The sequence below is a fragment of the Aquila chrysaetos genome, chromosome 12 (assembly GCF_900496995.4).
Source record: "Aquila chrysaetos chrysaetos chromosome 12, bAquChr1.4, whole genome shotgun sequence".
Taxonomy (NCBI): domain Eukaryota; kingdom Metazoa; phylum Chordata; class Aves; order Accipitriformes; family Accipitridae; genus Aquila; species Aquila chrysaetos.
The window spans coordinates 26,986,312-26,998,674 of NC_044015.1; the positions used below are offsets into that span (position 1 = coordinate 26,986,312).

At 38.5% G+C, this 12,363-nt stretch overlaps 1 protein-coding gene across 7 annotated transcripts in view; it reads right to left on the reverse strand.

Annotated features, from left to right (window-relative positions):
* PRKACB (protein kinase cAMP-activated catalytic subunit beta) overlaps nt 1-12,363 on the reverse strand; it is a 74,716-nt gene that overhangs the window by 29,231 nt on the left and 33,122 nt on the right. The window contains exons 1-2 of one of the 7 annotated variants that reach the window (XM_030033602.2): nt 7,737-7,985; nt 4,960-5,029 (exon numbers count right to left, since the gene is read on the reverse strand). The exons of 2 other annotated variants lie outside the window; for them this stretch is intronic. In XM_030033602.2, coding sequence (XP_029889462.1) covers nt 4,960-5,029; nt 7,737-7,808 — 142 coding nt within the window. In that variant the 5' untranslated portion in view covers nt 7,809-7,985. Of the gene's footprint in view, nt 1-4,162; nt 4,459-4,959; nt 5,030-7,736; nt 7,995-12,363 lie in introns of those variants that run through there. 4 more of the 7 variants (XM_030033600.2, XM_030033601.2, XM_030033607.2 and 1 more) reach the window with 4 other exon arrangements.

Consider the following 12,363-nt stretch of genomic DNA (forward strand, 5'->3'; position numbering starts at 1 on the left):
ACTCCAGATGAAACAACTGCAGGGGTTGTTCACTGTAAAGATGTATTTTACAAGTTACTTGAAAAGAGCAACTCTTGTGTTGCTTTTTCTTTTTCAACTCTTTCATACAAGGCATCAAAATAATAGTAGATATGCCAGTCTTAGTTTAACTGCACTCATGTCTAAGTCCACTTCCCACAAAGCTACTTTGTCCCAGCCCTTGCATTAACAGAACTACACAAATTCTCATATACATGTGCTGGGATCAGTAAGACACATCTTCACAGCTGTCAGGGTAAATCAGCAAAATAGCTCTTCATCTCTTTGCAAGATTTGAGCTTCTCACACATTGCTATACTGACATATCTCCCACAGAACACACTTTCAATATTTACAGGAAAGGGTTGCCTGCAGTAACTAGCCAAGCAGGAGAAGTTCATTTATAACCTTAAATAGCAGAGAGACTGACTTCCTGAATAAGGAAGTCTTATGTAAATAAACACATTTCACAATTCAACACATCCAGTGAACAACAAGTTTTTGTTTGCCTCAGGATTAGGGCAGGCAAAAAGTAGGTAAGAGTGTTTACTATCCATTCTGATAAAGAATGGGACTTTAAAGAGAAACTGGTTAAAGTCAGTGCTTATTTCAATAAAAGGCAGGCATAAAACGTGCACAGAATTGAGTTGCAAATCCTGTAAAAAATATAAATGAAAAAAATTAAACCACAGGAATTCTTAATGGGCTGGTGTCTATCAGCAACTAGAATGAATAAAGGAAAACACCAAAACATTATTCAAGTTACAAAACTGCCTGTAAGAATCTCAATAATTAAAGCTGGGAAACTCCTGTTGCGATCTTTGGCTTGCAACAGCAGTACCAGCAGCAACTCTTAGAGGAACCAGCAACAAATAATTATATGAACAATTTGAGATGTAAAGTAAAAACCAAGGAAAGAAGAAAATCTTTTGTAACAAAATATACATAAGAAATGTAACAGGGACTAGAGTAAGTCACAGTTCAAGAGATACAAGATTACAACATACCAAATACCCTTTCCTTTGGAAGAAACCTAAATTTTATTAAACTCATTTTTTGCTTAGACCCCAAACCAAGCACGCTGAGGGACTGCTCACTGTATGGAACACTGCATTTTAAGACCTATGTCAATGCAGCAACTCTTGTGTTGCCTTTTTTAAAGTATTTCATACAAGAACCAGAACAAGACATGAACCCAGGTCAACACCTAACAAATTATCCTAGTCCACTGTCAGAGGCTAACAGATAACATTGGGGAATTTTTGAAAGCAAGAAACCATTAGTCCCATGAGATGCATATAGGAAGATATATAGTTCTGGCACCTGGAAATTCCATGGCATCCTTCCATTTTCTATAGTCTTTTCAGCAGTGGGAGTAATTAGTTACTACTTGCTGTCCCTTGCTCTTAAAAGATGTTCCCAATGCACATAACTAAGATATTTGCACTACCTCCCTTCACCCTCACTCCTGAAACATCTCTACTATCTCATGTACACAAAGCTGGACAATAATTCAGCAGAGACTATCAGCATTGCTCACACTCTTTCCTCATACTGCTCCATTTGTCTCCACACCCATTTGGTAACTACTACCTTACGAGTGTACATGTCTGTATCAGCAATTACCTCTATTTGCAGTATTTGAAAGTACTAGCCGAATCACGTACTTGGTGATACTTGGCAGTATTAAGCCTATTCCTAGTGAAAGAGAAGATCTAGCAGAGTAGCACCTTTCAGAACTGGGAGCTAGGGCTATTAAAGTTACTTGGCCTTCCAGTTTTATCTGTTCAAGAATGCTGCAATGTTTCAAAACAAAAACCCTAAACCAAAGAAATAGAAAAACCAGTTTTCCTTCTTTCAAGTCTTTCCAGAAAAAAAAAAACCCAAAAACCCAAAACATATAACTGAAGCTCTCCTGGAAAAAAAAGGGAAAAAAAAAAAAAAGCCTATTGTATTTGCAGCTGAAGAAAATGTATCACTTTTTCATTGAGGTTTCACTTGCATCTTGGCAATCTTTCACAAGGAGAGCATCTGATTTTATCCACTGACAGGGCATAATGTAACGCTGTTGCAGTGAAGACAGCCAGCAAGGTGCACTGAAAAGCAGAAGTGGTTTAAATGGAGAAATGTTTACAGTGAAGACTTAATCTAATCCTCACTTGATGGAGCAGGAGATAGTCACCTTTAACTTGTCAAAATTAGACTTCCCATTTATAGATCTTTTTGACTGGGAACGGACACTTGGTAAAAGTTGCAGCTATTTATTTCTATTTTTAATGGAATCGGGAGCCTGGATGTCAAGATGAATGAAATCCAGAGATGCAAATTGCAGAATGTAGCCCCAGGGAAAAGAAAAGAAAACAAAACTACCACCACCACCACCACTCCCCCACCAAAACCCCGAACCAACCAACAAAACAAAACACCCGTAACCTCTTTTTCACCTAGTTTGTAAGAAATCCATTCCCTTAAAATGACTCAATCGTAACAGAATCCACCCCCCCAGTAAACCACCCAAGCAGCAAAATTCAAAATCCGTAGAGCTGATTGCCACAAACCTTAACTCCTGTGGTAAGAACAACCTAACTGGAAGAGAAACAGAGAAGGCGGTGATGGAAAGCCCAGCCTGGTAACCGGTGAAAAGCAGAGACTTTCTGACCCAACGAGAGACCTCTCCACCCGCAGGCGAAGGCGGCCGGCGGCGCGAGGTCGAGGAAGCGCAGGGAGGCTGTAGTCTCACCCTCGCGGCCCGGAGAGGCCGAGCGGCGGTCGGCGTCGGCGGGCCCCACGGAGGCGGTCAGGCTGCCGCCGGCCGCCGGCCCGCACCGGCTCCCCGCCGGGCTCCCCCCGCCAGCGTCCCCGCGGGGCCGGGGCCACCGGGGAGGCTGGGCCACCTCCTTCAGGGACAGCCCGCGTTTAGGCTTACTTCAACGGCCGCGACGCTGTAACGTAAAATCTCCGTAACGCACGTACAAAGTTCGGAAACCTTGTCTCATTATAACTGTACCGGTTTCGACATTTGTATACTGTACTTTGTACACCAAGGAAACGACAGCCACGCTTTTCATTCCAGGGAAGACGACCTCGACGCATTTGTGTGAGTTCAGTATATATAAGCTGATATTAGATAAGGCAGGGCGATGACTCCTCCCACTCTTTCTCTCATGCCATGTACAAAAGTGAAACCTTCGTAAAAATGGTCCTTTAAATTTGTAGGACAAAGCAAAACCACACAGAGATGCACACAAACCCCACATATGTGATTAACTGTTCTTTCTTTTCATGCAATCTCTAACCATCTCAAGTCATTTTCCAAAGCTCCAGACTATCTGCTTGAAACAAAAAGGCATCATTTCAGAAACTAACACATTTGGGTTTTCTGCAAACAATTTTCAAAGGATATCTGTTTCTAAGGAAATAAATGTACAGAGTTTATAGATTTAGGTACAACTTTCAATAACATTCCAAGGAAGAATATAGTACTTCATAATTCCATTAAATTCAAAGTACCTTATAATAAGTAGTCACAGTGGTTTTGGAAAGCAAATACCTGCCTGATAGGTTTACTAGACCTATTACAGTATCTCATTTCAAATGAGACTCCCCTCCCCTACTTCCATGAATGACCTCAACTATTCTGCTACCCCATCATTTAGAAAGAATAAAAAACATAGAAGAATAAGCTCGTTCAGATGAAAAACAACAAAAGCCGGTTTACAATTTTTAAGTGATGATTACAATCATTTCAGAAGGCCTCTCTGATTTGTATCAATTCACATAAAATAATTTATTATGAGTGGCACAGAAAATTAAGTGAACCGACACGTATATCATTCAATTATAAAATTTTCCAAATCAGATTCTGTGCCTTACTTAATGATTTATAACAGTTATTTCTAAAAGAAAGCTTTAAAATAAAATTTCAAATACTAAATGCCAGTTATGCAAAGCAAAATGTTTAATGAAACCTGCAAATCTTTAAGACTAGTAATTTTTAATAGACACCCACAGTGAGTCGATTACAAAAACAAAGAGATCAGTAGTCGATGCAGCTATGCAGACAAGAAAGGGAAACCTGGTAGATTTTTCCTGATTGTGAAGATGGAACAAAAAAATAGTGTCAAAGGTAATAGAAAAGACTTACCATTCATGCTGAAAAGCTAGTTTTCAGAAACATATTGCTCCTAATATTAATCCAACAGCTGATGAAGTATGTTAAATCTCTAACAAATCAGTGCTTCAATCTCTAAACACACTTATACACTAACTGGAAAGACAGAGCACACAGAATCCAGCAAGCTGCTCTTCCTTATGAGCTCCTCGTGATGCAAAAAACTATGAAGCACAAGATACCAGTAGTAAACCAAAATCAATATTCAGGACACGGGTATTTGGTTTTGCTCATTAACTACTACTGTTCTAACCAATGCTACCTATTCATGTCTAAAGCAACTCAAAATGGCAGGGGGAAAAAAGCATGCAAACACCAGGAGGTTTTAAGATGTTCTCAATTATATCAAGCACTGGTTGTTTCCATGGCAACCGTAGACCAGAATTATCTGTTGACTTGTACCCAACTAGTAGTTATTCTAAAGCTTTAATCAATTCACACAATGTACTCTGTGCATTATTTCATATTTCACATGTATTTTTCTCTACACACACACATATATAGTAATTATTCAGCTAAATCTCTGTAAGTCGTTCCACGGTATTTGAAAGTATACTGATATTATTTTGAATCAAGAGACCAAATAATATTCAACTATTCATCACCCATCCATTTGCAATTTAGAGACTATGAAGATGACAGAAAGATGCACTAGTGGTGACTCTCCTGACCATTTCAGTTATTCAAGTTGTTAATGCGTTCTCTCATTATGCACAGATTTGGAAAATATTTGTATCAATTCAAGAATAAAAGATTCACACTGATCTTACTGTGTCGACATTCAAAAACAGCAGCCTCATTCTCCTTTCCCATTTCAATCTTTCGAAGAGCAACAAGCAACTAAGAAAACAAAACAAAAATCAAAACATAGGTTCCATATAGTTGCAAGTGGTCACAGTCAAGATATCTAAACTAAGAATGAAATACATCAATCATTCTGATGACTACCATCACATCCCTTTCATCCTTTGGCTGTGCAGCACAACCAACCTGGTTACCAGTTCAGGCTGTACAATCACAGGTGCACTCAGTCAGCTTTTTAAAACAGATTCCAAGGCCCATGGTGCCCTGAGCCACCTCTGTCCTACTGAATTCTGAGGATTTTACAAAACATGCATTTGTTTCATGCATCAGCCAAGAATCCAAGGCACATTAGAAAAACCTGTATGTTTTACATATCAAAATAACGACGCAAAGATGTTAAATTTCAAAATCAACCACCGAAAAACCCCTAAGGCCATTGACCACATGGCAAATTACTCAAACCCACAACACTAGACAACTGACAACACAAATTCCACCCGACAAGCAACAGCTCCTTCCCCTTCAGCAAATCCATAGCTTCAGCAGTAACTCCTTGTAAAAGGACATACATAGAAACAGACCTGTTACAGTATTTCATTACAGCAGAAGGTATAAATATATTAACTTCCTTTTTGAATGGATTCTACCTCAAACCTAAACCAACAAAAACTCTGAGAAGTCACTTTCCAAACTTTTTTCAGGAATGAAAAATAGTGCTTTTGCCTTGAACTTCAAGAGTAATTCATGCTGTCTGCTATTTAGCTTCACCTAAAACCTTACACCAACATTTCTAAGCTGCAGTGATATGAGCAGAATAGTTGAGAATATTCAACTATTCTTACAAGACAAACACCAGTATGTTTCTAAAACGCTGCTTATTCATTAAATTTCCTGTGAAATTAATCTACAACCTGAATTCAGTGACCCTACGCAATTCTATGACATTCAACTCTCAGGTAAAACCAAACCAAACCAAACCTGTTTCTCTTTCATTTTTCACAAAGAATTTTCACAGATGATGTATTTTTCTGAAGATATAATTAGGAGTCAGTAGTAGACAGAAATACTCCCTCCACTGTATTCCTTATCTTCTCTGTCACTCCTTTGGCTACAGTGGTAGTGAAATGAGAATACTGAAATGTAGACTTAGTCCATGTATACCTACAGTATTTTTATTTATTATTTTTAAAAAACAATCTACAAATTGAGAGTAGAGGTTTAGGATAAAGATTCAGAATTTCACCCCAAAACCAAAGCTACACAATCAACCACCATTCAGCTACCAGCTCAGTAACTCTGGCTCAGAAAAACTGCATGCAACCACTGTGCTTAATTATGCCTTAAAATAGCATTCGCGGAACAGCCATTTTCACCATGTTTATCATCAAGAGACACGACAGTCCATTTCCTCATCAAGCATGTCATACGAGGAAGCCTGCCTTAAATAGAGGGGAAAAAAAATAGTAGAAACTTGTACACAAACAGGTCACAATTTCTAAGAGTCAGTAGGTCAATACCATTTTTTTTTCTTCATGTTATATAAACAAAAAAGCTTTAGTGTCAAATAGCTATTTACATAAAAAAGCTTCTATATAAACACGAGTATGCATCTATTTTTACCAAGCTGAAAATATTTTGGAGAAGTGGAAGCTCAGAATTTATGCGCTTTCATCATTTATCTTCCCAACAAAACTAGTCGATCCTTTCTCATCTCATTCGGGAGACCTAGATTTGATCTATTTTAGGTCAATGCATTAACACCTTTTTGTTTCCATGTTTACTGCTTATCCTCTGAGAGCAGATTCACTCCCTACTCATATAATATTTTAAATTGCAAGCAGGGAGATGTATAAGCACTGATTTTCTTCATGGTAACACTGTGATGCTGAGCATTTCCAATAAGGCCTATTTTCAACTGAAAAAATCGTGCTATCTCAAATCTATCAATGAATCTGAAACATGGAACAAAATTCTCATCAATTACCATATTGTAACACTTAAAAATTAGTATTTAACAACAGAGACAATAACTCCTTTGCAAAATGATGCATGGCTTTAAAAGGAAAAAATGAAAATCAAATGTCAATTTATTTAGATAGTGATATTTTTTTAAATCTCTCACTTTTACTACCCAAAATGCAATCATGAAAAGTTTTAATCCATACAAATAATACCTTAAGCTGTTCACTAATTAAGAAATTAAAGCTAATGACAGTCAGCATTGCACACTAAATTAATACGTAACAGTTAAAACCAAACACAATTTTATATTGTTTACCACTGTATAGAGCATTCTGATGTATATATCCCTAAAATAAAATGATGAATGATAAAAAGCCCTGTAATTAGAAGTTTAATCTGTGCAGCAATGTTTGCCTATTCCAAAGTTTAAACATTACAATCTTTATTGAGTTTTCTATTTTTGCTGAACTAGCTCATTTAATCTGAAAATAAAGGAAGTAATTTAGAAGTAAAAATTGGGGTCAACTGTGCTTTAAGAGAAAAGAAGGGATGTGGGATAAATTCTCCTGCCAGCCACCAGTCCATGAGCCAGCCCCCCATCTCCCCTGCCTGGTGCAATATGCTATTCTTCAAATTAATACCTTTAGGTAAGGAATTGTAAAACTGCCCCAGGAGCGTATCACAGATCAGTGTTCATACTGATTACAAACATGCAAGTTCTTCACTTACTAGGCAAACTAAAGATCGAATATCTATAAAACAAAGAAAAACCCCTACTTACTTGATTTGTCCCATAGGACAGCAAGTTCAGAGCAATGTTGGCTCTCATTTTCCAGAGCCGCTCTCTGTTCATGCGCACCACTCTTGGAATGTCTATGGAAAAGGCGATTAGCAAAACCTTCCAGTCTCTGCAGTGCTGTGGCTGTCCCTGTGCACTGGTTACAAGGTACCTCCTTCTGAGCTGCCATCTATACACACTGGCGACTTTTACAAAAGCAAAAGAGAAAATATCTAAAGGGAGCTGGACAACCCAGAGCCACTAAAAGCTATGCATGTGTCAAGCTTCCTGTATGCAGTGTTTTCTAACCACTACTCTCTTCTACTTCCTGTTAAGAAAAGCTCTATAATGTACTGGTTTATATTGCTAAAAGTCTCTTTTCATGTCAATTGAAAAGTGGGGTTTTTTTAAAAATATGCAATTATTGCTCTATCATGTGTTTTCACAGCTTTTTAATGCATCACATTTTATACTTAAATATAAATTCTATGTTAAAATACTATAAACAACTTGTTCAGAAGTAAAGATCAGAAGGCAGATATGTTTTTTTTTAATTTACCACAACCATGCGTGAAAAAAGAAAAGTGACTATTCTGCAGTTCTTCCCCTGTTACTAAGATGGAGTACTACCATCATCATAGCAAACATAACCAGCTGTAATCTAATCATTAGTAATCTCATGTTTTCAATTGAACAACTTTCTAAGCAAGGAGGTTACTTGCAGAAACTACTGAATAAACTATTATTTTATTATAGGGTGGGGGGAAAAAAAAGTATTCTTTTCCTCCTTTGAGAAAAATCAGATTGAAAAAGTTAGAATTCAATGTACACACAAACACAACTGTATTATACTTATCCAAACTGGGTTCTACTTAATCCAAGAATGAACCAAATGCATTTAATTTTTTCAGGAATAAAGTACCAGAACAACCAGCGCTGGCAGATCCTTATCTAGCAGCGTGCTCACTCTCCCAGCCCCAAAGGCAGCTGGAAGGAGAGTCACAAAGTCACGGTCACCAGCTCTCAACATTGCTTATGTAAAAGCTTTGCATGCAAGTCTCCTGGAATTGCGTAAGAAGTTTTTTCACCCACAAGAAATTAGGGTATTTTCAACTGTAGAGTAAGTCTAGAAAGCATAATTTTTAATGGTGCAAAACATAAGGAAAAGAAATTAAAAGCTGTATTTAACATTAAATTATATTAATTTCCAAATTATGTAATTTTGCATGCTTACAATGGGTAATACTAAATATTCACTTTGTGAAAATGGAAACACATACATTAGGCAGGTTTCCCAGTATATCATCTGCACATATAAGATGTGGCAGCTTAAAAATTGAGGCTATTCTTAAGAAAGATTGAAATAACTTTTCCACAATCTGTCTCCTGTCTTGCAGTCAACAGGTGTTAAAGACATACCTCTCATTTTTCACCACCATACTTCTCACTGAATAGTTTTCAAATGTCAGCAGATATCCATCCTTGGACATTACATAACTATTTCATAACAGCTCTTACTCTTCATAACTGCTTCAGAAAAAAAACGCATGATGACAAACCGCCTGTGATAACGATAAAACAATAAAAGTGCCGAGGGACAGACTTTACAGATTTGGCTACATTGCTCCTAACAGGCACTTCTAGACTTAGTGTAATTGGCCTCAGTCAACACAATGGTTTAAATTTCTAGACTCTATGCAAAGCACAGAAACGCCCTTTGCTTTCAGGCTCCAGATATACTCTGGAAACGTAATTTCTTTCTCCAGCACCTGTTCGAAATTTGGAACCAACTGACTAAACGCTTACATTTTACACACCAGTTTGCAAAGCTAGATGAGCACCTGCTGTCTTGTTGGTGACCAGGCTGCTCTCCCCGGTCAGGGTCAGGTGCTGCAACCTTCCCTGCATGCCAGCCCATTCCAGGTCCTTTTCCACCTTACACCTTCCAGCCTTTCACCTGCTCTGCTGCAAGACCAATGCTAACTTCCATGACATCCCATCGGTTCAAGGCTCTGCTGCCAGAAACAAGAGCTAGTGAAGACCACGGGGATCCGTTTGCCTTATCAGGGGTCACAAATAGGCACAGGGGATATATTATGTGCCATATATAACCAAACACTTTATGATAGAGTAATGCTATGCCACCTTCCATACAGCAGTGTAAGAAATACTTAGACAAGAACAAGATGCTTATTTCCCTGCCTGGTGATCTTTCCAGGGCTGGAAGAGCCCCTCTGGAATTGAACAGCCATGCTCCCCTGTAGCTCACCGCAAGTCTCTGGGCATCCAGGGAATCCTTCCAAGAGAACATTATTTTCTCTGACCTTGACTGTTTTCTCCAGTAAACAAAGCCACCTGGTATGATGGTGTGCTTGTCTCTCTCTTCTACCATGGTTCTGAGCCTTTACACTACTGTTGTCTTATCTTTCACACAAGTCTTCAATTAAACCACTACATTTCCCTGATCTGAAAGAGGGTAATTTACAAAATACACATCACATCACTTCACATTACGTAAGTTAGAGTCTGCCAACCTGCCAGAGTCAATGGAGAGACGTGGGAACTGTCAGAGAGCAACTCTGCCCACCAAAATTCAGAGCTCTGAATGCACGCAAGTGACTAACCTGGACGCTTGAATTAGGTGCCAAAAATAGGAAGCAGAAACATCCGTCCTCTGAGATCACTGAAGTGAACTGGTTTAAGTGAAAACAGGTTATCAAAAAGGGATTGTTAGAAGATGTCCTAAGAGAAAACCTGGATTTGCCAGAATTCTACAAACTACTGCCAGCGAACACTGTTACGGAAGTTCTTCTCCACATGCAAAACATGCAAAGAAAGTACTGGTTGTATTTTTACACAGATAGTAATACGCTTTCCTAATCCAGGAAATTTTTGGTATTGATTGTCATTGCCTAATGATAACACAAAATACTACCACACCGACTTTCTGTGAAGTCCACATCCCACGTGGACTTCAATTTCTTCAAACGAAGTCCACAACTTTTAAAGGTGGAACCTCCTATTCGCTTTTATTTAATCTCTCATCTTACTCACATACTAATCTTCCAAATCTATGCAACATTAATTTATCCACACCAAGTATTTTATATGTTATATATGAAGCACAGAATCCACAAGCTCCGACATAGTATTTTACTGTCCAAAAGCTCATTAATCAGCAATGGATGGCACTTTATCCAAGGCAAAATTCTGTGGCTCTGCTTGTCGTAGGATTTCCACTTGCTAGCCAGTACTGCTTTTCCTTAGAACAGTTTGTAAATCTTTAAATACAATTAAATGCTTATACAGACATGTGCAAACAGACTTGAGGTCATCTTACTCATGCTCCGAGCTGGAAGAAGAACCTGAGCCAGCTTTGATCTAAAGCTGTGCAGTGCTTGTGGTTAAGCTCGTATGCCCTCCCAAAAGAGCAATAGCTGGCTGTGCTCCAGCCAGACCACGAACATCCAGATGTTCTACCCACTCAATGCTACAAAAGTCAGATCAGGCGTGTGTCAACCTCTGTGCACAGGTATGACCCATACAATATCAGGCCTGATTAGGATGCATTTAACTTTGAATAACTTTTACTCTACAGACAGTCTCTGTGGCCTAGGAAACCTTTCTGTTACAAAAAACCAGCCTACTTCAGGTCAGTTTTTTAAAAAACAATGTTTGAAGACATTGAGACTAGTCAGTTGCCATCCCGGTCTCCTATCAGTTTCTCCAGCCGGGCAGTGTTGAAAATCCCCTCTTTGTTCATATTTATTGCAAAATAAACCCCAGCTGCCCAGGCTACACATTGTGTGTGCTACCTGGTGTATGCCAGGGAGCTGACAACCCTGGTGCCTGACTGAGCAACATCGGGGCAGGGGCCCAGTGCCGGCATGGTGGTTCCACTTGCCTGCAGAGCTCCATCTCTTCCAAAGCACTCCCAGACAAACTCAGTTCAAACCAGCCAGGCATACAATTTAAGGAAAGTGTTAGTAACACAGAAAAATGTAAAAGTTACTTCAGTGTTTCTAACTGGTTTCTAAAATTTCTGTTCTACAAGAGATAACAAAGCTCCAACTGCTCCTTGCAGCCAAAGTCAACACTGAAATGTTAAGAATTTCCTTCAGGCAGAAATTTTATTTTCACTAAATTCTAGCCATTAAATCTTGGCAATATTTTAAAACACATTAAAAACCCCAGAGAGGTGGGTAAGAGATTCAGCTATGAATGTGAACATGACGTGTAAGTTACAATATTTTGATAAATAATATTTCAGTAAAAATTTTTAAGGTACTCTCCCACAAATTTATAAAAAACAACATAATGATGATAGCCATAGAAAAAGGCCAATATTGTGGTTCTCTAATCTAATAAAGGCAACAAAACCATTTATGCTTTTCCTCATGGCCAACCAATAACCTTGTGTGCATTTCCCAGTGGCTGACGCCCAGTGTATCACTCTCAACCATAGGTAACAACACACAGCACTATAACCTAGCCACAGACTCTTTCAGCTTGCTGAAAAAGAATCAGGAATAAGGTAGCTACGTGGACAATTTCTTTTTAATAATCTCTGCTAAAATATCATATCTCAATTTCTAAGACACAATTCTACCCTACCAGTCAAGCCTTAAAA